Raw genomic sequence first — 21,207 nt, forward strand, 5'->3', positions numbered from 1 at the left:
AAATTTCCAATCGCGACTTTCCCCATAGAAGCTAATGGTGATTCGCGGCTGTGTTCTCACACTGCACGCGTCCCCCGTGGGTCCCCTCTGTCACTACCTTGCGTGGTTCCTTGTGGGCCCAGCGATTCTACAGGCTCTAGGCCTTGTGTGTAGTCAAGTTGTGGTTCTTATACCACTTTCCTAATATATGGTTTGGTATATACGTTGAGCCCCTAGGGCTCAACGTATATTGTGCGTATTACTGTGTGCTATTAAGTGTAACTTATGTGCTTTGACCTCTAGCCTCATAAAGAAACTTTAAGGATGTGTTTAGATTAAATACATATATTTTATATATATACCTAGTGTAGTTCTCCTTTCATTTGGTCATTCACGAGATTACAGACTGGTAAAACAAGCTGCTTTACATTCTTCCAAGGCTTAGCCTGAAGGCTGCTCTCCATAGCTACCACTAGGTTAGCTTTCAAATAAGGTTGTATTTAACCTATCACCTCTAAGGGGTTATTTGGACTGGTGCAAGGTGCCCACTTTAACTAGTGGACAGCATATGCCAGGCCAACTTCTCACAATATTATTCTGAACTATTTTGTACTTGCTTTCAGGCCTCTCATGCCATACTAGATAACAGAGTAATGTGTTCAAAAGATGCTCGGATGTTGTCATCAGTATTATTATCAGTAATCTCATCAGTGATGACCATTATTGGTCATTAACTCCAACAAGGCAGAGGTACTCTGGCACTCTCGTTTGTCTTTAGCTAAACTTGTTCCTCTTATTTTGGCCTTCTTGGCTTCAACCTGCTCTGCCAGCAAAATCTGAGAAGAACCTGGTCATTTTACTGGAAGAAAATCTACCTTTGGAGAATCAGACTGATCATCTCACCTCTTACTGTTTTCTCCTGTTAAAGGTGCTCAGAAAAATTGTTATCTAGCTCCTCCAAATCTTTGTATCATGGTTCAGGCCATTGTCCTCATCCGCCTTGACCATTGTTTTAAGAGCACAAACCTTTGAAGAATATTCAGCAAATTCAAAACATGGTGGCAAAAGTTGCTTTTTTCGATCAAACTGTTCTGTTCCTACTGCCCTCGACTCTGTATTGATTGCCAATGGCTAAAAGGATTTTAAATATATATACATTGTTCAAAAGGCTCTTCGTCAAGCTGGCCCAATATATTTGAACAAAATGTTTTAGGTCTACTCACCTAATCCTTCCCTTTGTTGTCAGGACTTCTTTGTATTCCCTGGGTTGGTAAGACCTTCTCTTTGGCTGCCATCAAATTGTAGAACTACATCACTATCTCTCTCTGCGGATGTTGGTCTTGATTACGTTCAGAAATGCCTCAAATGCATTGTTGAAAACCCTCTGATCTGGATTTTCATTTTTTTTTTAGTTCAAAAGTTTTTATTGAAGTTTTCAAACATAATAGAACATACAATAATACACGAATATAAAAAGAAATACAAATCACAACATAAAAGATGCATCAAAAAAGATACATAGGAAATATGGAAACATAACATAAAACAATACATAACTTATACCATAACATATAATATACATACATACGTTGTATAGCCTTTTTTTATTTTTGGGGGGCTAACCCACCTCACCCACCTTAAAAAAAAATTATAATAATTCACAGCCTGGAACCTTTCAACCTCTATCTCTTACCCACCTCTACATCCTACAGACCCCTTACTGCACTGTATCCCTGAAACATAAAAATCCCTTACTCTCTCTTACCCATCCATAAAACCTAAAACTTAAAAAATCATTACCTTCACCCATCCCATATCTCTTAAAACCCCTTAATATGCATGACCATGACCCATCCTTGACTCCTAAACACCTCTTACTACCCCTTGCCCCTTACCATCTCTGAACCTCTAAATCCCCTTACTACTCCTTATTCCTACCCACCCCTTAATATATATAACGTGTGTGTATATAATACCATTATAAATTATAATAACACCTACCTGTTTGGTAAAGTCCTGCGTTGTAACAAAAAAGGGCCTGCGTGGGACTTATGTGGTAATGACTGCCCTTTTGTGGTCTGTTTTAATATGAAATAATAAAGTTAACCGAACTGACTGCCTGGTAAGGGTGTTGGGTGTGTTGCTCACAAAGATATTGACATTAATATTGCACATTTTTGTCTCTCTAGCTGATATTCAGTAATGAGTACACTCAGGCGGAAGACCAGAACTGGCATCTGAAGCACTTTTGCTGTTTTGATTGTGACTGTGTCCTGGCTGGAGAGATCTACGTCATGGTGAATGACAAGCCTACCTGTAAACCATGCTATGTGAAGAACCATGCGGCGGTAGGTATCAGCTTTTGATAGGTGCGCATCTTGGGATATTAATGATGGATTGTGTTTTATGTGGGTTGGGATCTCCAAATACAAAAAGAGGTGTGAAGCATAAATATGCCAACATTAGTTGGGAACAAAAAGTGAAAACAGATGTTGCGTGAGAGAGGGTCAGGTTTTTTACAGTCAAAATATGAGATCACATCCTTCCTGCTAGAAATGTGCTTGACCTCTTGAAGTAACCTCCATCCTATGAATATGGTTTTTGATACCAGGGAACATGTTAGAAGTCAATTGGTTCCACATATTTTTTGGCTAAGCTTTGTCATGTCATAACAATACAAAGTGGTAAAACATCAGAGGAGCCTGTCCAATAATTGGAAAAGCAACGTGAGAAAAGTCATAAATATAAAGAAAAACGTAACAAACACACCAAAGGTGAAATACATTTGTAAAAGTGAAAGAATATGCCCATTAGTCTAAATAATACATAAGCTGAGCTTTGTTTGAAAAAAATAATTACAGAAACATAATGAGGTCATTTGAGATCAGAGTGGTGTTTTAAGGTATGCAAGCGTTACATAAGTATTGTTTATCAGTGAACATGGAAGGACGATGTGTTTGAGGGCATATGCAGCCCACTACTTTGAGGGTTGTTTGAGAGTAAGCGAATTCCCTTGCATTCCAGCAAATAGAATGAAGAGGTTATTTTTAGGTCTATGGAAGTATTAAAGACAGGCGTAACGCAGACCCCTGCAGCCCAGGGGGCATCCAACCCTTCCGGCGAGCCCTCAGCTCTTCAAGGGTGCGCCATTTTAGTCCAAAGTCAATGAATATCTGTGAGATATGAGCGACTCTGAGGCCCATTATTTTGTGTTATGCCACAAATTAAAGATGATTGGAGATGCAAGGGTAAGATGCAGTGCCAGGCACTTTGGTATTTTTTTAAAAAACGGAAATATATTTCAGTTGGACTTGGCCTTTTTTGGCTAAATGTACCTAAACTTTTTGCCTTTCCCCTAGACCTTTTTTTCAGTCATGGGTTTGCCAACGTAGATGCTTTGGGCACTTTGCCACTGCTGATCAGTGTCTAAGTGCAAGTGCTCCCTGTGTAAAGTGTAATGGTAATTGGTTATCCATTATTGGTATGTTTGCCTTACTAGACTAGTAAAGTGCACTATGTGTGCCAGGGCTGGTAATGCAACTGCTACTAGTGGGCTTGCAGCACTAATTGTTCCACCCACACAAGTAGCCCTAAAGAGAGAACTCCGGCCTGCCACTGCAGTGCCTGCGCGCAGCTTGTTACACTGCCTTGTTGTCCTGACAAGTGCACCCATCAGACACCCCTATGGTAGGCCCAAGGTACCCCCCTTGGCAGGGTGCAGTGTATGTGAAAGGTAGGACATGTACTAAGGTGTGTAACATGTCCTGACAGTGAAAAACTGCCAAATTAATTTTTCACTGTTGCAAGGCCATCTTGCCCATAAGACAGAATGGGGGAGACTGTAATATGCTTCCAGCCTATCTTCCCATCAGCTTAAGATGGAGATTTGACTTTTATTGTGCCTGAACTCACAATTTAATAACACATTTTTGTGAAGGTGGTTTTTTGAATTGGGTGTTTAGAAATCACGCTTGTAGAAGTGGCCGGTTTCTTTGTTCTATCAATTCTGTGTGTCTCTGCCTGGTTGTGGATTGACTATCTGGATTTGAATGTGATAGGATCTGGGAAATGTCTTGACCCAGGCGAGGAGGTGAGACAGCAACGGGCTGACGTGCATTCTGGAGTGTAGGGGGGAGGAGTAGCCCCTGGACTTGAAGAGGCCTGGGCTGCTGTCATAAAACACCGGCTCCATCTCCTGCTGAGTGATTGAGGATCCAGACCCCCACTATCAAAGGAAGAAGGTGTCATTCGCAGGGAGACACCAAGAACTGGTTTAGACTGGGGTCAGTGCCCTCCTGAACACAAAGACTTCAAATACACTTAGGGGTATTACTATGGGAGCTGAAATCCCTGTACCTTGGACTGATCAGGACTGAAAGATATTGAAACTACTTTGCGGTGAAGAGGAACCTCTGCCAAAGGAAGAACAGCCTCAACAGTCCTCATCCTCTGCCAATCCATCTCCACCTGGGACGACTGCTGGTGGCCCCAGGCTCTGGACCCCCCCCCCCCCCCCAAGCCCACGGACCACGCACGCAACCTGGGCTTCATCCTTGACTCCTCCCTCATGATGACCAGGCAAGTCAACGCCGTTACATCCTCCTGCTTCAACAACCTCCGCATGCTTCGCAAGATCTTCCGCGGATCCCCACCGGAACCAGGAAGACTGTCACCCAGACCCTCGTCACCAGCCGCCTGGACTACGGGAACGCCCTCTACGCTTGGACCACGGTCAAACTACAGAAAAGACTCCAGCGCATACAGAACGCATCTACATGACTCGTCCTGGACGTCCCACGAAACAGTCACATCTCCGCCCACCTGAAGGACCTGCATTGGCTCCCCGTCAGCAAGAGGATCACGTTCAGACTCCTAACCCACGCTCACAAAGCTCTCCACGACCTGGGCCCCGAATACCTCAACAACCGCCTCACGTTCTACACGCCTACCGCCAGCTCCGCTCTGCCAGCCACGCCCTCGCCACCATCCCACGGATCTGCAGATCCACCACCGGAGGAAGATCCTTCCCCTACCTAGCGGCCAAGACTTGGAACACCCTCCCCACCCATCTATGACTAACCCTGGACCATCTCTCCTTCAGGAAGCACCTCAAGATCTGGCTCTTCGAGCAGTAATGCCCCAACCCCCTCTCCCAGCGCCTTGGGACCCTCACGGGTGAGTAGCGCGCTCTATAAATGTTCTGATTGATTGATTGAGCTGAAGAGACTGAAGAGAAAGTCTGACCCTTGCTGTCTGTTCTGGGGCTGGCCTGCAGTTCGCTGATTTAACTAAGGAGAGGCTAAGGGACTTTGCTGTGTGCTGTGTCCCCCTGCTTGAAAGGGCCTTAGGAGAGCTTGCTCCCTGTTGTGGAAACTCAGGAACATAAAAGTTCCCAAGTGTGTCTCAGCGACACTGTGTGCGTTTGCTTCTTGCAGCCTGAGACCTTTGTGAGGATTACCCTGTCATCATGTGCACCTGGAGTCCAAGTGAGTCTCAGCGACGCTGTGTGTGTTTGCTACGTGCAGCCTGAGACCTTCATGAGGATTGCTCTGTGAGCGTGTGCACCCGGAACTCAGGTGAGTTTCAGCGACTTTGTGTGCGTGTGCCCTGTTGCAGCCTGAGACCTTCGTGAGAAATTGCCCCGTGACTGTGTGTCCTGGAGCCTGGAGTAGTCTTGTTCTCTGCTTCGATCGACAGCATGTCCAGAAGTGCTGCAATCATCATTGCCATCAGCCCGGACCGGCATCCACAGAGGAGCTGTGAGAATTCACCGCCGCCGGCCCGAGCCTGCCTTTGCCAAATAGAGACCTCGAACCATCACCGTCGCGGGTTCGAGTTCCACTGCCCGAGATCAACAAAGTCGCATTGGAGGCTCCAGGCTCGAGGAGAGGAAAGGAGAATGAGATTGTAGCTCCCCCAAGGTAACGCTCAGCGAGCTTGCGTGCATGTGTCGCCGCTTGGGGCGGAGTGCGGGCTACGAGACAAACGCTCTCAAACTTTCCCATCTTTGCAGTGCGAGCCTGTGCTTAAATCCGCATCACGGCCCGTACGTGCCAAGGAGTGGCAGTACCGGGCCGGAGTGTGGAGCTGCACTTTGTTTTCCATCATAACAGTGTTGGGGCCATATTTTGGCAGTAGCTGACCGCGAGTCAGTAAGAACGGCATAGAGACCGTTCAGAGCACTGCGATCTGTGCCGGAGTACATTATTTTGGCATTACGAACTGCCTGATTGATGCATTACAAATTGCATTATTTTGACATTACAAACTGCCTGATTATTGCATTTCGAATTGCATTTTTTTGCATTACGAATTGCATTATTTTTGCATTACGAACTGCCTGATTGTTGCACAAATGTACTGTATACAAGAAATGCAAATTGCCAAATGTATATTCCACTTATATTTTTTATCAATAAAAATGTATTAAATAAAAAAAAAATGGAATTATTTTGGCATTACGAACTGCCTGATTGTTGCCTTCCGAACTGCATTATTTTTACATTACGAAGTGCCTGATTCTTGCATTATGAACTGCATAGCATTAGATCATAGCAAATTGCTCATTAATACTGCAAGAACCTACAAGGGCTTGCTGGCCTAATAACCAGCAAGGTGAAATATTACAAATACTCATATGTTGGATTTTTATCTTGTGGTCTCGTCGTATTTTTTTTTTCCATAAACATATAATTGTTTTTTTATGAAACTCATGTGGAGTCCATTTGTGGTGTTATTTCTGGGTTACTGAGAGCATGGTTGCAAATACTTTACACATTTGCCTTGGAGATAAGCCTGGCTGCTCGTGCCAAGCTACTGAGAGAGTGTGAAGGGGCTATCTGAGAAGGTGTCTTTACTTTCCCTGACTTAGAAGCAAGGGTCCCTATTTGGAATAAGGTACCTAGCTCAGCCAACTAGAGACCCCCAGTTCTAACAATTTCCATTTCTGGAGGATGATGAATTTATGCGTTTGATTCATGAAACTGAACTTTATTAAATGTGTATGTTTTCCATTTTCGGATTTTAGGTCTTAAAAAACGTCTTCATATTTGTCTGCTTTCTAACGCAAACGGGTGTTTTGATGTTTCTTCATTAAACCATTTTCTTTCAAACGTATTGCGTTTGTGTTCAAAATGTTGAGCTTAATAACCAGTACTTTTAGGCTCTCAGTGTGGGTGTCCCATAAAAATCCAGGTTATTTCCCACCTGAAATCACCATTATCAGAGATTCCATCTGACAAACTCACCTGCTTGAGGCCAGTGAAATAACTGGGTGGAATAGCACTGAATATTGTTTTTATTTCTTCTTGTCTTGCAGTTTTTCATAGCGCAAACTGAACCCGAAGGCTTTTGGAGCGGTTTACATGAGCACTAGTTACACAACGCAATCATTTTTCCCTGAATGGGGGTCGGGGTTTCAGTGATTTGTCCAGAGTCACAGGATGTTAAGCCCACACTGAGACTCAAAACTAGCTCTCTAGTTCCAAAGTCAGCAGCTGTGCCAGTTACGGCCACATGCTTTCCCACCAAATTCCTACTACCGGAGGGCCTGGTACATTTTGGACACTCTATCTCACAAGGGCCTTTGTGTTGCTCTGAAGTATTCAAAGCTTCCATTATGATCTTTGCATCCAAAATTTGAAGAAGCATGTAGACATTGACCCGAATGAGAATGCCGATGACTGGTTTATGGCATATAGACCTTCCTCCATAATAAGTTCTCTTCTGTATCAAGTTGTGTACAACGAGCAGTAGAAACAACGAGCAGTAGAAACATCTCGCCTCACTTACCAGGAAGACATTTGAATAGCAGCTGTAGCAGTCCTTTCTCAGTGGTATGCATATAATGGTACTTTATATTTGTGGCAGTAGGACATGACCCAGCTGGGCCTTGTTAGGAAGGTGTGTAAGGTATGTTGCTAAGCGACATGGTTTCATGATAGCATACAAGCTGTAAGGCATTTTCCTTCTTTTTACAATCTGTACTGTCCTGCCAAATTGATTGAATGGTTTACATGGATTAAACAGCATATAGAAGTGTTTTGGGTCGTCCTGAAGAATGTTTCACAGAATTGTGAAAAGGGAAGTCCTAATTGGGGGTGCTGATTACATGCAAAGACTTCTAACTTAGTTATGTTTTACATTTAGGACCTTGCCTGGACTGGAGAAAGTGACAGTGGAGTCTGCCTGTCATGTTTGTGTGTGAACTTGAGTGAATTTGAGTTATTTTGATTAGATATACATATATATATATTTAATATGGCATATAATTTAACTTTTACACAGTGCACTTAACCTTATTGAAGAGTAGGTAGTTATTCAAGTAATTATTGTGCCATTTTCCTCTTACCTTTACCCAACAAAACCGTGGAACATTATATGAACAAATCATGTTCATCGCATAGAGACCATTAACATATCAGACCACTCCCAATCTCCCTCCCCCCCCCCCCCAACACAGAACTTTGTCTGTACTTCTATGAATCATTCTCGACCAATGGGTATATCTGCTTTAATTCTCCTTGATTTGTCAGATGTTTTTCACATGGTCTCAAACACTACTCTCATCTTCATTACATGGGGATCAACGGTAAAACCCTGACTGGCTTGTCTTCTTTATCTAATCAAACTTAATTTATCTTACTGAGCCCCTTCAATTCAAATCCTCTTCCCATCCCTTATTAGGTACCCACGTTTCTTCCTTTATCCCACTTCTGTGTAACTTATTTTGCAGTCTTAGTTTGATCATTTGAGATTCATACTGTGTCTTACACAGATGCCACCCAAATTATCGTCACCCTTTCAGAAGATGCCACTCTCACATGGAGCCTGTATGAATGCAGTTGACTCTCTTAAGCTTAATGGTGATGAGATGGAAGTCCTGATATTCGGTATGATTTGGTCACCTGCTTGATAGCTGCCAAATCTTGAAAGTAGTGCTGTTTCAGTCCACACCGCTAATAATTCAGGGTGGATCTTGGATCACAACCAGACATTTGTAATCAAATTTACCAGGTTGTCTCAGTCTGCTTCATACTCTTAAGAACACTTCCCCTCCTTACATTATCTTCACCGAAAACAATTGTGCAATCAGTGCTAATGCTCAGCTGGAATATGCCAACTCTGTGTACCTTCTCTTACGTCTTCAGTTGGCACGGAATCCTACTTCCTGTCTTTGTATAAATCTAACTAAAAGGCAGTCTGTCTGATTTCACCTCCCATGTCTTCACTGGCATCCAACTGAAAAAAGATCAATTCTGAAATCACTATTTCTGATGGATGGGAGTTTTCATAGTAGTGCTAACTTGTGCTGCTAGGTGGCTTTTGGCGGCTCCAAGTTGGCCTCATTCCTCCCCAGAATTGATGGAGTTAAGGTGACATAATTTCCTTTCTTTCTACGCCTTTGTATGCGTGTCCGGAGCTCTGCTTCGTTTTGCTGGGTGATGAATTCCTTCCAAAATTCTTTCCAGTGTGCAAGGGAATGATGTACCCACCAAAGACTGTAGGATTCAAACCATGACCTGACTCTCTGAGGCGAAAAGTAAATGATGTACCCATACAAGATCTGCCTTTGGTTTTTGGGATGATTTCATGGCTCCCAAGTCGTGCAAATAATGTGCCCTCATACATTCAAAGGCGATTCAGGGCTGTGAAGCGAAACTGAATGTCACCAAACTTCCGAAGAAATCATGGACCTCACATAAGTCCTGTTTCACGTTGAGGGCGCAGACTTATTCCCACTCGTGAGGATGTTCCTGTGATAAGTCCTCTTCACGATTAAGGTCATCCGGCAAGTCCTAATCCAAGAAGCTAATGGCTCTTGACCCCTTTTTACCACTTTCTGGCCAAAGGGAAGCTGTTAGAGCATCTGGGTGCCTGCCAATCTCGTTTCTCAATCAATCAATCAAGCCACTTGTAGAGTTCACTACATACCTGTGAGGGTCTCAAGGCGCTTGGGGGTGGGGGGTGGAGGTGCTGCTACTGATCGAAGAGCCAGGTCTTGAGGAGTCTTCTGAAGGCCAGTAGTTCTTGGGTCTGCCGTAGTTTGATGGGGAGGGTGTTCCAGGTCTTGGCCGCAAGGTGGGAGAAGGATCTGCCACCGGAAGTCGTTCTTCGGATGCAGGGTATTGTGGCGAGGGCGGCAGAGAGGAGCTGGCGGGTGGGGGGTAGAAGCAGAGTTGTCTGTTGAGGTATGCTGGTCCGGTGTTGTGGAGAGCTTTGTGTGCTTGGATGAGGAGCTTGAAGGTTATCCTCTTGTTGACGGGGAGCCAGTGCAGGTCTCTCAGGTGTGGTGTGATGTGGCTTTGGCAGGGGATGTCGAGGATCAGACGTGCAGAGGCGTCCTGGATGCATTGCAGCTGTCTCAGGAGCTTGGCCGAAACTCCTGCGTAGAGGGCGTTTCCGTAGTCCAGTATGCTGGTGACGAGGGCCTGAGTGACCGTTCTTGTTTCGGTGGAGATCCACTTGAAGATCCTGCAGAGAATTCGGAGGGTGTTGAAGCAGGATGACCTGCTTAGTCATGGAGAGGGTGGAGTCCAGGATGACCCCTAGGTTGCGTGCATGGTCGGTGGGTATCGGGGCTGTTCCTAGCCTTGCCGGCCAACAGGAGTCGTCCCAGGCTGACTGGGTGGGGCCGAGGATGAGGACCTCCTTCTAGTCCGAGTTCATTTTCAGTTGGCTGTTCTTCATCCATTCGGCGACGGACTTCATTCCTTCGTGAAGGTTGTTTTTTTCGGTGTGAGGGTCGTTGATGAGGGAGAGGATCAGCTGGGAGTCGTCGGCGTAGGAGATAATGTTGAGGTTGTATTGTCAGGCGACGTGGGCGAGGGGTGCCATTTAGATGTTGAACAGTTTCGGGCTGAGGGATGAGCCCTGGAGTACGCCGCAGATGATCTCCGTGGCGTTGGAACGAAAAGGTGGGAGGCGGACACCTGAGTTCTGCTGGAGAGGAAGGAGGGGTCCAGTCCAGGGCCTTCTCTAGGATCCCGGCGTCGTGAAGACGTGTTCGTAGAGTGTGGTGGCAGACCGTGTCGAAGGCGGCTGACAGGTCTAGGAGGATGAGGGCCGCTGTTTCTCCGTTGTCTAGCAGGGTCCTGATGTCGACGATGGCAGCAATGAGGGCGGGTTCGGTGCTGTGGTTGCTGTGAAACCCGGACTGGGATGGGTCCAGGATGTTGTTCTCCTCGAGGTGGCGGGTCAGTTGTTTGTTGACGATTTTCTCTGCGACATTCGCCGGGAACATGAGCAGGGAGATGGGTCGGAAGTTCTTGAGGTCCTTGGGGTCCCCTTCGGGTTTCTTGAGTAAGGCATTGATTTCTGCGTGCTTCCAGCTTTCCGGGATGGTTGCCGCCTCGGAGGAGATGTTGTTACTTTCCGGAGATGGGGTGCGATGATTGTGCTGGCTTTGTTGAAGAAGTGGTGAGGGCATGGGTCTAACAGTGATCCGGAGTGGATGGTGTTCATGATCTTGCAGGTGTCCTCGGCGTTGATGCTGGTCCAGGAGAGCAGGTGGTTGGTGCAGGTGGTGGTCATGGGGGAGGTGGTTGTCTGGCGGTCGTGGAGTTGAAGCTGTTGCGTATGTTGGCGATCTTGCGGTGGAAGAAGGTGGCTAGTGAGTCGCACAGGTTTTGCGAAGGCGGGATGTCGTTGGTGTTGGAGCTGGGGTTGGAGAGTTCCTTCACGAGATTGAAGAGCTCTTTGCTGTTGTGTGCGTTGTTATCTAGGTGGTCCTTGAATGAGGCCCTTTTGGCGGCTCTGATGAGTTGATGGTGTCTCCGGGTGGCGTTCTTGTGGGCTGTGTAGCTATCCGGTGATTGTTTGCGGGTCCAGAGTACATGTCCTATGACACAGAAAACAACAAAAATAGTACAGAGTTCCCCAAAAGGATTTAATCAAGTGAACTCATTAAGACCTCTCTCTTAAAATGTGTGATAGAGCAGGGAAAGTGGGAGTCCCTTATCGGAATCAAGGATGCCTCACACAAGTCAAAGGTTGGGTAACAACTGTCACCCCACCCGATGATTGTCCAGTGTCATCATTGGCTATCCTGCTCCTTCGGCAGGCTGGCGATGCAATGCCCATCGGGCTGCACGAAAGTGCTGCACTTTAGCGGAGGTCTTTTATTCCTTATTAGCCAATGAGTGCATGTGTGTGAGGGACCTAGGAAGTGCAATAAGTGAGCGTGAGTGAAGCTAAGTTAAAAAAGGTCAGTAGAGTCCAATAGGGGAACCTTTAATAGCATGGCTCACTGCCTTATTAAAAAACCGTGAAAAGTTGAGGGGTATTAAGGCGTGACGGTAAGGGTAATCAGGCCTTATTCAACCCTCAGTCCGGGTATGGTCAACATGTTTCTTGCCTCTAAGGCAATTCATCAGGACCAATTGCTCATAAGATTGCTCATGAATTCCTCCTACAAGAATCAGGAATCAAGTATACGACCTGTAACGTGTCGCAGAGTCAACCCTTCATTGAGGCCCTCCCTGGGACTAGAGAAGGAGACAAAAAGGGTGCAGTCAATCAGAGGTTTGTTAACCCGAGACATTGTTGCATGTGACTATGGCATGCAAGTCATTGTGTGCTATAGGGGTCCCAACCCCTGTGGGACTATCACATCTGTGTCAGAGAGGGTATAAACGAGTTTAAATTCAATCAAACTAAAGTGAGAAAATGTCCTCCCAAGATGCGCCATTGGTAATACGCACTGGGCAAGCATTATGTGTGATCACAACAGAACAGCTTGCCCCACCCGACTGGGTGGCACACGTGTGTCATGCAGGTATGGTCGGTGTGTACCTGCACACCAACTGTGAGCATAAAATAAGTTAAATCAAGAAAAACCACTTAAACAACTAATTATGTACCAGGGGGCATCATTCACACTTATGTCGTGATATAGCCCAAAGTGTAGTTAACCGGGTGGACAGTGAGTCACAAGGATGGTGGTGACATGGGAACGCGGCGCTTACCCGCAGTCCCTGGTCGGATTGCAATCCGGCTGACCTGGTGGGGCCAGTGCTATGTGGTAAAGTACCTAGAAAACAGAGAAAGCGTACCGCTCGTCATTACACTGGGGAGCGGTAGAGCTTACCTCGGAAGCAGGCATCAGTCCGTGTGAATTCGGGGCGATAGAGTAGGTGGAGCCTACCTTACCTGATTATCAGCTGGCAAGGCGTCTATCACCTACCCCGTCCACCTAGGTACTGCCGCAGGATCGCCGGTAAGAGCGGACTGCATCGCAGCCGCTAAACAAAGCCGATCGCGCGGGCGCCGCGGGGGGCGTGTCCCTGAGGGTTGCTAGGAGACGTGGCAAGCCGGGGCATAGGCAGCAATGATGTCCCACTAGTATCACCGCATCACAGTGGGCGCCATCTTGGAACAGTTTCAAAGACCGAGTAAGTCGATTTGAACAATGAACTCGGCGTTTTGTGATGAGAAATTAAATCTGAAAGTTTCAAAAAGAGTATTGGCTTGTGATGTTGTGTGCCAACTGGGAATGGACCTGGATGAACAGGTACTTTTGAAAATACAATCAATGCCTTGGAGGGGAGATTGAGTAACTAATGGGATGTGCTATCTGGCCAGCATAGTCCAGGGCACCGCATCATTAAGGCCAAATTCATCAGTGTGAAGGCGATGTACCCATCTCTGTTCCATTTTTAAGAGGGCTTGTTGGTTTATTGAAGGATGGCATTCCAGGACAGTCCATTTCAGGGTCTCAGCCACATGTTCATGTTGTCTGCAGTGCTCATATAGTTTGGTGTGAGTCTTATGACAACGAATGTTGCTATTATGCTCCATGATGCGTAGTTTCACAGGGCGCATCGTCATCCCAATGTAGAACATCTTGCAGGGGCATGTGAGTACATAAATGCAACGTGAGCTGTTGCAATTGGTGTGTCTGCTGATGTTCCAAGTGAAGTTCCTGGGTAGCTCAATGGTTTTGCCTTGGATTGTTTGTGGGCAGACTACACACGATCCACAACGGTAGTGTCCAGTGACCGGTGGAAGGTCCCACAAGGTATTGACCGGTCGTGTACTTGATTTCTTCGGGCGGGTGTGGATTAGGGTGTCTTTAAGATTCGCTGTCCTCCTGAACGCGAACCGCGGGAGTGGTAGTTCCAAATCAGCTGTATTGAGAATACCCCAATGTGTATTCACAACCTTTTTGATGAATGCCGAGTGCCTCTTGAGTTGGCTGGAGTGTCAGGGCATTGGAGTTCCCAAGGATGCTTTCTGTAGGAGACTTATTCAGACTGGAGTGGAGAACCGGATCCTCTATATGCCTTTGCAACTCTGCCTCTCCTGAATTGTGAAGAAGATACTTAATGAACAGGTCCAAGTCATCCTTGTGACTATGGATTGGGCCTAAAGAGTGGCTCCTGGAACATCTGGGCATGTGCATTTAGGCTCTGATCAGGCTACCACTGTGGAAGAATCTTCGGTCACAACAGCAGGGTAGGGGATCTGCACCTGAACCTGTGCAATCTACAAATCCATGTATGGAGATTGAGCAGCTGCAGTTCGCTGCGTTCAGTCGACCACCTGTGATTGTGGTGATCATCCTCTCGTACAGGCTTCCTTTACAAAGTCCATCTGTGCTGGCCGCTGGGACAAATTTGTGGCATGGTGTGGAGACTGCAATATAGACCCCTTACAGGCCAAACTGTCAGATGTGTTAGTGTTTGTTTTGTCTTTTGCTCAGCGAGATCTCACAGTGGCCACTCTTAAAGGTTATTGTTGGTCATTTTTGCGTTTGCTGAGTCAACTGTCTGTGTTTAAATCATTGTTGTGGTGCTTATTTTTATTAATGGTTTGACACACTTTCCCTCCAAACCGTTTGTAATGCTACAGTGGGGTCTCAATTTGGTTCTGACTGTTCTTATGTGCATCCCCATGGAGCCCATGTTCAGCTGCTCACTACGTCTTCTCTTTCAAAACAGTCTCTCATTATGATTGCTTCATCTCATTACAGGCATGAGCTTTAGGCTCTGTCTGCAGCCGCCCTACCGACATCATTTTCCAAGCTGGTGTTGAGGACCAGGGTGTTCTTTTTGCCAAACGTGACTCCATTTCACGTTAAGCAATCCATCACCCTCCCAACGTTCTTTGCTCGACCGCACCCCTTGAAAGACGAGGACAGACTCCATCGAATAGATCACAAGAGAGCCCTGAGCTTTTATATTGATCGCACCAAAGACCATCAGGTGGATGATCAGCTTTTTCTGGTGATTCTCTGGTGCAGAGAAAGTAACGGCGCTGCAGAAAGCACCCTGTCACAGTGAGTAGTCCTCTGCATTCACACCTGCTACACTTTGGGTAAGAAACAATCTCCAGAGGGCTGAGTGCATATTCAACAAGGGCCACTGCTGCTACCACACTCTGCCATGCAGCTCATCTGTTCTTGACATCTGCCAGGCCACAACATGGGTGTCAGAACACATGTTCATGAAACATTGTTCCCTTGAGAGCCAAGTCAGACAGGAAGAACATTTCGCCTTTTAGGTCCTGCAGAATATTTGCTCTGATCCCTCTTCACAGACCCTCCACCTTTGGAAAGTACTGCTTTGGTATCAACTTTTCTTAAGGTGAAGAACCTATGGTTATAAGTATCCATTAGGAGAACTAGTTACTTTCTTTTGGTAAAGCTCTTTGTGGATACCTTATCTAACCACAGATTCCTCACTTTGCTCCCACCTATCCATTCTGTGGAGTGGTCCCTTTTTGCTATCTAAAAATACCTCAATTCAGAGTTCTCCACACTTGTACCTCCAATTATTTATTTTGCTACCCCTCCAAGGGAACCAAAAGAGAAAAGCAAGATACTAACATCAGTGTACAGAGGTGGTGCTTATATACAGCTCCATTGTATCACCAGGGCAGAATGAGGCCAAGACAAGTTGTACGATGTCACCTGGTGGCGCACGGGTGCACTGCTTTGAAAACATCCAGACCAAGTCTACTGCCTGGGCGATATACTAAAGATGAGAAATTAGAGTATCCACCAGAAAGAGCAATACTGAAGGTAAGTAGCTTTTTTGTTTAAAACTGTAAAGTCTTGCTGACTATGGCCATTCTATATAATGAAAGAGATATTGCTATGATATTTCACTTGTGTTCTTCATTCAGGCCAACCTGATAATCGTCTCCTGATTCTAACAGAGGCAGTTCTACAGCCTTTCTTTTTTTTCTTTTTAACTTGCCCACCTAGCACTGGCAATCCCTGCTCCAGGGTCTTCTACTTCTTACCAATCCTTCAGAATAAAAGCTTAAAACCTGCTGTATCAAAATGTAATTCTTTTTCTCCATTTCTGTTCTGATGTCTGCCTCCCTTCAGCCCCAGGCAACCCATTGGGTAATAGTGTGGTATTCAAATACCAATTCATTTCAGTTAATTACCTTTTCATGTTCATTAAATTCTCTATTTACATTTTTTATGTGACTAATATGTTCGTATTAAATTTACTTTTCTTTATTCATTAAAGAATCCACAAGGTTGCATAGAACTAAACACTTGCTGATGGATACTTCTAACCGCAGATTTCTCATTCATGTTAATATCCCCAGGCGCCAGATTGGATACGAAAACTCGAAAGCAGTGCTCCTGTGCATTAATTGCTTTCCTCTCTGGATGTGATGAATGGAGCTGCATATAAGTACCTACCATGCTCTCTGGCATCGGTTCCTTTATTACTGCGTCTTCTGACACGATTTGAGACTCCAATCCTTCCTTCCTTCCTTTCTTCACTCTGAAGAGATTTTTTTAAAATGCTCCAGGTGTAAACCACCATCTAAAACATGGTGTTCGAGGCATGTGGGCTGCTGAATTCCTATCTGTGCATAGATCGCCGCCTAGTGTTGGGTCCGGATGATTGCACATTGTTGTCCTGGAAGAGTCTTCGAAGTATCACGAGATAGGTGGCTCCTCCCCTGGACTACAGTGCGCATGGGCATCGACTCCATCCTCAGATTGTTTTTTTCCGCCATTGGGTTCGGATGTCTTTGGGTTCCCTCTAGTCTGAATCGATAGAAAACTTTCTTGAGACCAAAAGGTCTTTAGTCTAATACGTCGGTATAGTCTTGCGTTCGGTCTTAGTTCTTCCAGCTCGGTTCCGAGCCGGATTCTCTACACCCGCGTGCTCTCGGCACGGATGGCCCAGTCGACGCTCCAGACCTATCGACCGTCCATCATGGACAGAAGTCCATTCAAGAGATGTCCCGTCTGCAACTTGAAGTATCCCCACATCGACGTCCACCCGGTGTGCAACAAGTGTCTGTCGCCGGACCACGATGAAGCCAAGTGTATGGCTTGTTCACGCTTCAGGTCCAAGAAGACGCTTCAGCTTCGACGAGCTGCGCGCCAGGAGGCCCAGCATGCTGCACCGGCGCCTGTGGACATCTTCGATGCAGGGGATGTCGAGGACGAATCTATCCAGGAAATTTCTGAGTCGAACCCCGCGTCGGACGTCGACTACGACTACGACACGGATGCAGAGATGTTCGAGGCCGAAGAAGTCGTCGACGAGGTAGGAGACGACGACGGGGCCCTCGGGCCATGGAGGATAGCTCGGATGAGGAGCTTCCTCAAACTGACTCTGGGGCCGTGCCAATTCATTAGGCTCAGGTCGAGGGATCGCCTTCGGGCCTTACCCAAGATCTTTCTATGGGTTCTACGGCCCCGCCTTCGGGCTCGGTCACGGACATTGCTGCTGAGCCACTCCCTGGCAAAACGAAACCGAAAGTGAAACCTACGGTCTCGACTGCAGACACTGCGCAGGTGCCGTCCTCGAAACCGAAAGTGCGCATCGCTTTGGTCGGCTCCAAGGCCTCGGAGCCCTCGGCGCCGAAGAAGCCGAAGGTGGCTGTCGAGCCGAAGGCTCAAGTCAAGGGCGTCGAGACGAAGTCTGCCGCGCCGAAGACTAAAGTGAAGGTGGTCGAGCCGAACGCGTCGGCGCCGAAGACGGTCGACGCCGGCAAAAGCCTCAGCGACCCAAAGAAGGCTATCGGCGACCCGAAGAAAGCTCTCGGTGACCCGAAGAAACGGCTGGATGACCCGAAGGTTCTCGCGACTCCGCGTCAGCGGGACAAGGCCAAGGGCACGGCGCCCCGAGAGTCGACTCCAGGTGTGGCCTCGAGGGATTCCATTGAACCGGCACGCCACTCCGCCGCGTTCACCAAGAAGGTGACGGACTCCCTGCAGCGCATCAGGGACGGGACCGCGTCAGCCGGTCCGAAGGATCCTCCGCCTACGAAACCGGTGGAGAAACCACTAAAGGCGTCCACGCCCATCCATTTCACGTTACCGCTAAAGATTGCGCCGAAGGCTTTCGCTCCTAAGGCTGTCACCAGCGTGCCCGAGAAGGTCTCCTCGGCGCCGAAGTCGTCAGCGGTGGTCCCCGGCCCACAACCTCGACGACCTTCAGTGGACGAGCATCAGGAACACTTCATCGATGCCGAAACGGGCAGGCTTTCCCTCCACAAGCGGAAAATCGCCCCTGAACGCCCTCGCCCTCGCAAGAAAAAGAAGGACTCTGCTTTCACTCCCGTTTTGGTGGAACCACTTTCCCCACAGACTCATAATGTTTCGCCCACTTACTCTGATGTGGACGCTGGTGAGGGGGATGATGAGGATGAGTACAGTTATCCTGTCTATACAGACCCTGAGGATACCAACAAACCCTGGGCCGCTGGTGGTGACCCAGGGGATCCTCAATCAGGACAAGACCCTAAACTATTTTCTGCAAAAATGTCCCCTACTGAAGACTCAGCTGCCCGTTCAATGAGGGCATTGAAAGCTGCAAACAATCACAACGTCCAGCTCCATGCTGACCCTGTGGATGTCGACTTCCTTTTTGATACCTTCTCAGTCTCAGAAAAAACTGTTAAGACTCTGCCTATGCTGAAAGGTGTTTTAAAGCATGCTGCTGAGATCTTTAAAGAACCTACCAGGGCGAGGGTGATAAACCCTAGGATTGACAAAAAATACAAGTCGGCGCCTACTGATCCTACCTACATCAAAGGACAGTTGCCTCTGGACTCCCTTGTTGTCTCGAATGCCCGGAAGAGGGCTAATTCTCAGACTACGGGTGATGCTCCTCCCCCAGACAAAGAATCCAAGGTCTTTGTGGCCTCGGGGAAGAGGGTAGCAGCACAGGCAGCCAACATCTGGCGCATTTCTAACACACAAGCACTTTTGGCGTGGTATGACAGGGCACACTACGACACACTGGAGACCCTGTTGCAGCACCTGCCTGATGAATACAAGGAGGCGGCTGAGATGCTGATTCAGGAAGGGAAGCTCATCTCTAACGCTTCGAATAAGTGCGCTCTGGACGTGGCTGATACCGCTGCCAGGGCTATAAACACTAGTGTTATGCTACGGCGACATGCCTGGCTGAGAATCTCTGGATTTAAGCCAGAGATCCAAGCCACCATCCTTAACCAAACATTCAATCCAGATCACCTGTTTGGCCCGGAGGTTGACACCACCCTAGAAAAAATTAAAAAGGACACAGAGACTGCGAAATCCATGGGTGCCTTACAGTCCCAGCAGTTTCGGGGTGAGTCTTTTCGTCGCTCAAGCACTAGAGGCGTTTCCAGAGGCCAGCTCTCCCAGTCCACGCAGTGCTACAAGGGCAACACTCAGTCCACATACACCAACAAGAGTCGAGGTGGATATCGTGGCAACAGCGCCAAAGGCAGAGGTCGTGGAAACAACAGCTCCAGATCCTCTGCCAACAGCAAACAGTGATGCCTTGTCACTGCCCCCGACCACACAACACCGGTCGGGGGGAGACTCCAGCAGTTCCTGCCGGTCTGGAAGTCCATCACCACAGACAGGTGGGTCAGGAAACTTATTCAATACGGTTATTGTCTGGAGTTCACATCCACTCCACCCAACATGCCCCCAAGAAACCGCCCTGTGTCGGCCGAGCATTTGCACTTATTGCAGCAGGAAGTCACCGTTATGCTGCAAAAAGGAGCAATAAAGCTCGTGCCTATGCAAGAAAGAGGCACAGGGGTCTACTCCCTGTACTTCTTAATACCAAAGAAGGACGGGTCCCTCCGGCCCATCCTGGACCTCAGGCCACTCAACCATTATATCCTGTCGGAGCACTTCCATATGCTGACCCTGCAGCAAGTGTTCCTGTTGCTCCGTCAGGGGGATTTTCTCGCAACTTTAGACCTAAAGGATGCGTACTTTCACATTCCACTGCACCCTTCACACAGGAAATACCTCCGGTTCACCATCCAAAACCAGCACTACCAGTTCAAGGTTTTGCCTTTCGGTATCACCACGGCACCCAGGGTGTTCACGAAGTGCCTGGCGACAGTGGCGACGCATCTCAGGAGACGGAACATCCACATCTACCCTTATCTGGACGACTGGCTCATCCAGGCAAAGTCAGCCCAGCAGTGTGCCGCCCACATGTCCCACACCATTCACCTCCTGCACAATCTGGGATTCTCACTGAATTACCCAAAATCCCACCTCCAGCCCTCCCACATATGGCAGTATCTGGGTGCGATTATAAACACTCTGGCGGCCACCGCACAGCCAAATTCAGTGCGAGTATGCAGCATTCAATCACTGATACAAAAATTCAGACCTCAACACTCGCTTCCAGCAAGAGTGTTCATGCAGTTGATAGGCATGATGGCCTCCTGCATTTCCATAGTCCCGCACGCGAGACTACATATGCGCCCGCTTCAGGAGTGCTTAGCACGTCAGTGGACTCAGGCTCATGGGCAGTTGAAAGACCTAGTGTTGGTAAGCGGTCGGGCATACAACTCTCTGCATTGGTGGAATCCACAAAACCTTTGCAAGGGCCGACCGTTCCAAGAGCCTGTGCCACAGATCATCCTGACAACGGACGCCTCTCTCCAGGGATGGGGAGCTCATGTACTCCATTACACAATGCAGGGACTATGGACGCAACAGCAACGGAAGATGCACATCAATGTTCTCGAACTGATGGCAATCTTCGTGGCACTCAAAGCCTTCAAAGTACATCTGTGCAACAAGGTCGTGTTGATCCGGACGGACAACATGACAGCCATGTACTGCATTCAAAAGCAGGGAGGAACACACTCTCCGCAGCTGTCTCATCTGGCTCAGAGCATGTGGAAGTGGGCCATTCAGAGGAACATCTTCCTCATGGCGGAACACCTCCCGGGCAAGGACAATCAGATGGCGGACCTGCTCAGCAGGCACAGCCACCAGATGCACAA

At 47.5% G+C, this 21,207-nt stretch overlaps 1 protein-coding gene across 1 annotated transcript in view; it reads left to right on the top strand.

Annotated features, from left to right (window-relative positions):
• Nucleotides 1-21,207, top strand: part of TES (testin LIM domain protein) — a 175,816-nt gene that overhangs the window by 146,620 nt on the left and 7,989 nt on the right. The window contains exon 6 of the mRNA XM_086919370.1: nucleotides 2,169-2,327. Within this exon, the coding sequence (XP_086775496.1) occupies nucleotides 2,169-2,327 (159 nt within the window). The remainder of the gene's footprint in view (nucleotides 1-2,168; nucleotides 2,328-21,207) is intronic.

The sequence above is a fragment of the Lissotriton vulgaris genome, chromosome 1_1 (assembly GCF_964263255.1).
Source record: "Lissotriton vulgaris chromosome 1_1, aLisVul1.2, whole genome shotgun sequence".
NCBI classification, from domain to species: domain Eukaryota; kingdom Metazoa; phylum Chordata; class Amphibia; order Caudata; family Salamandridae; genus Lissotriton; species Lissotriton vulgaris.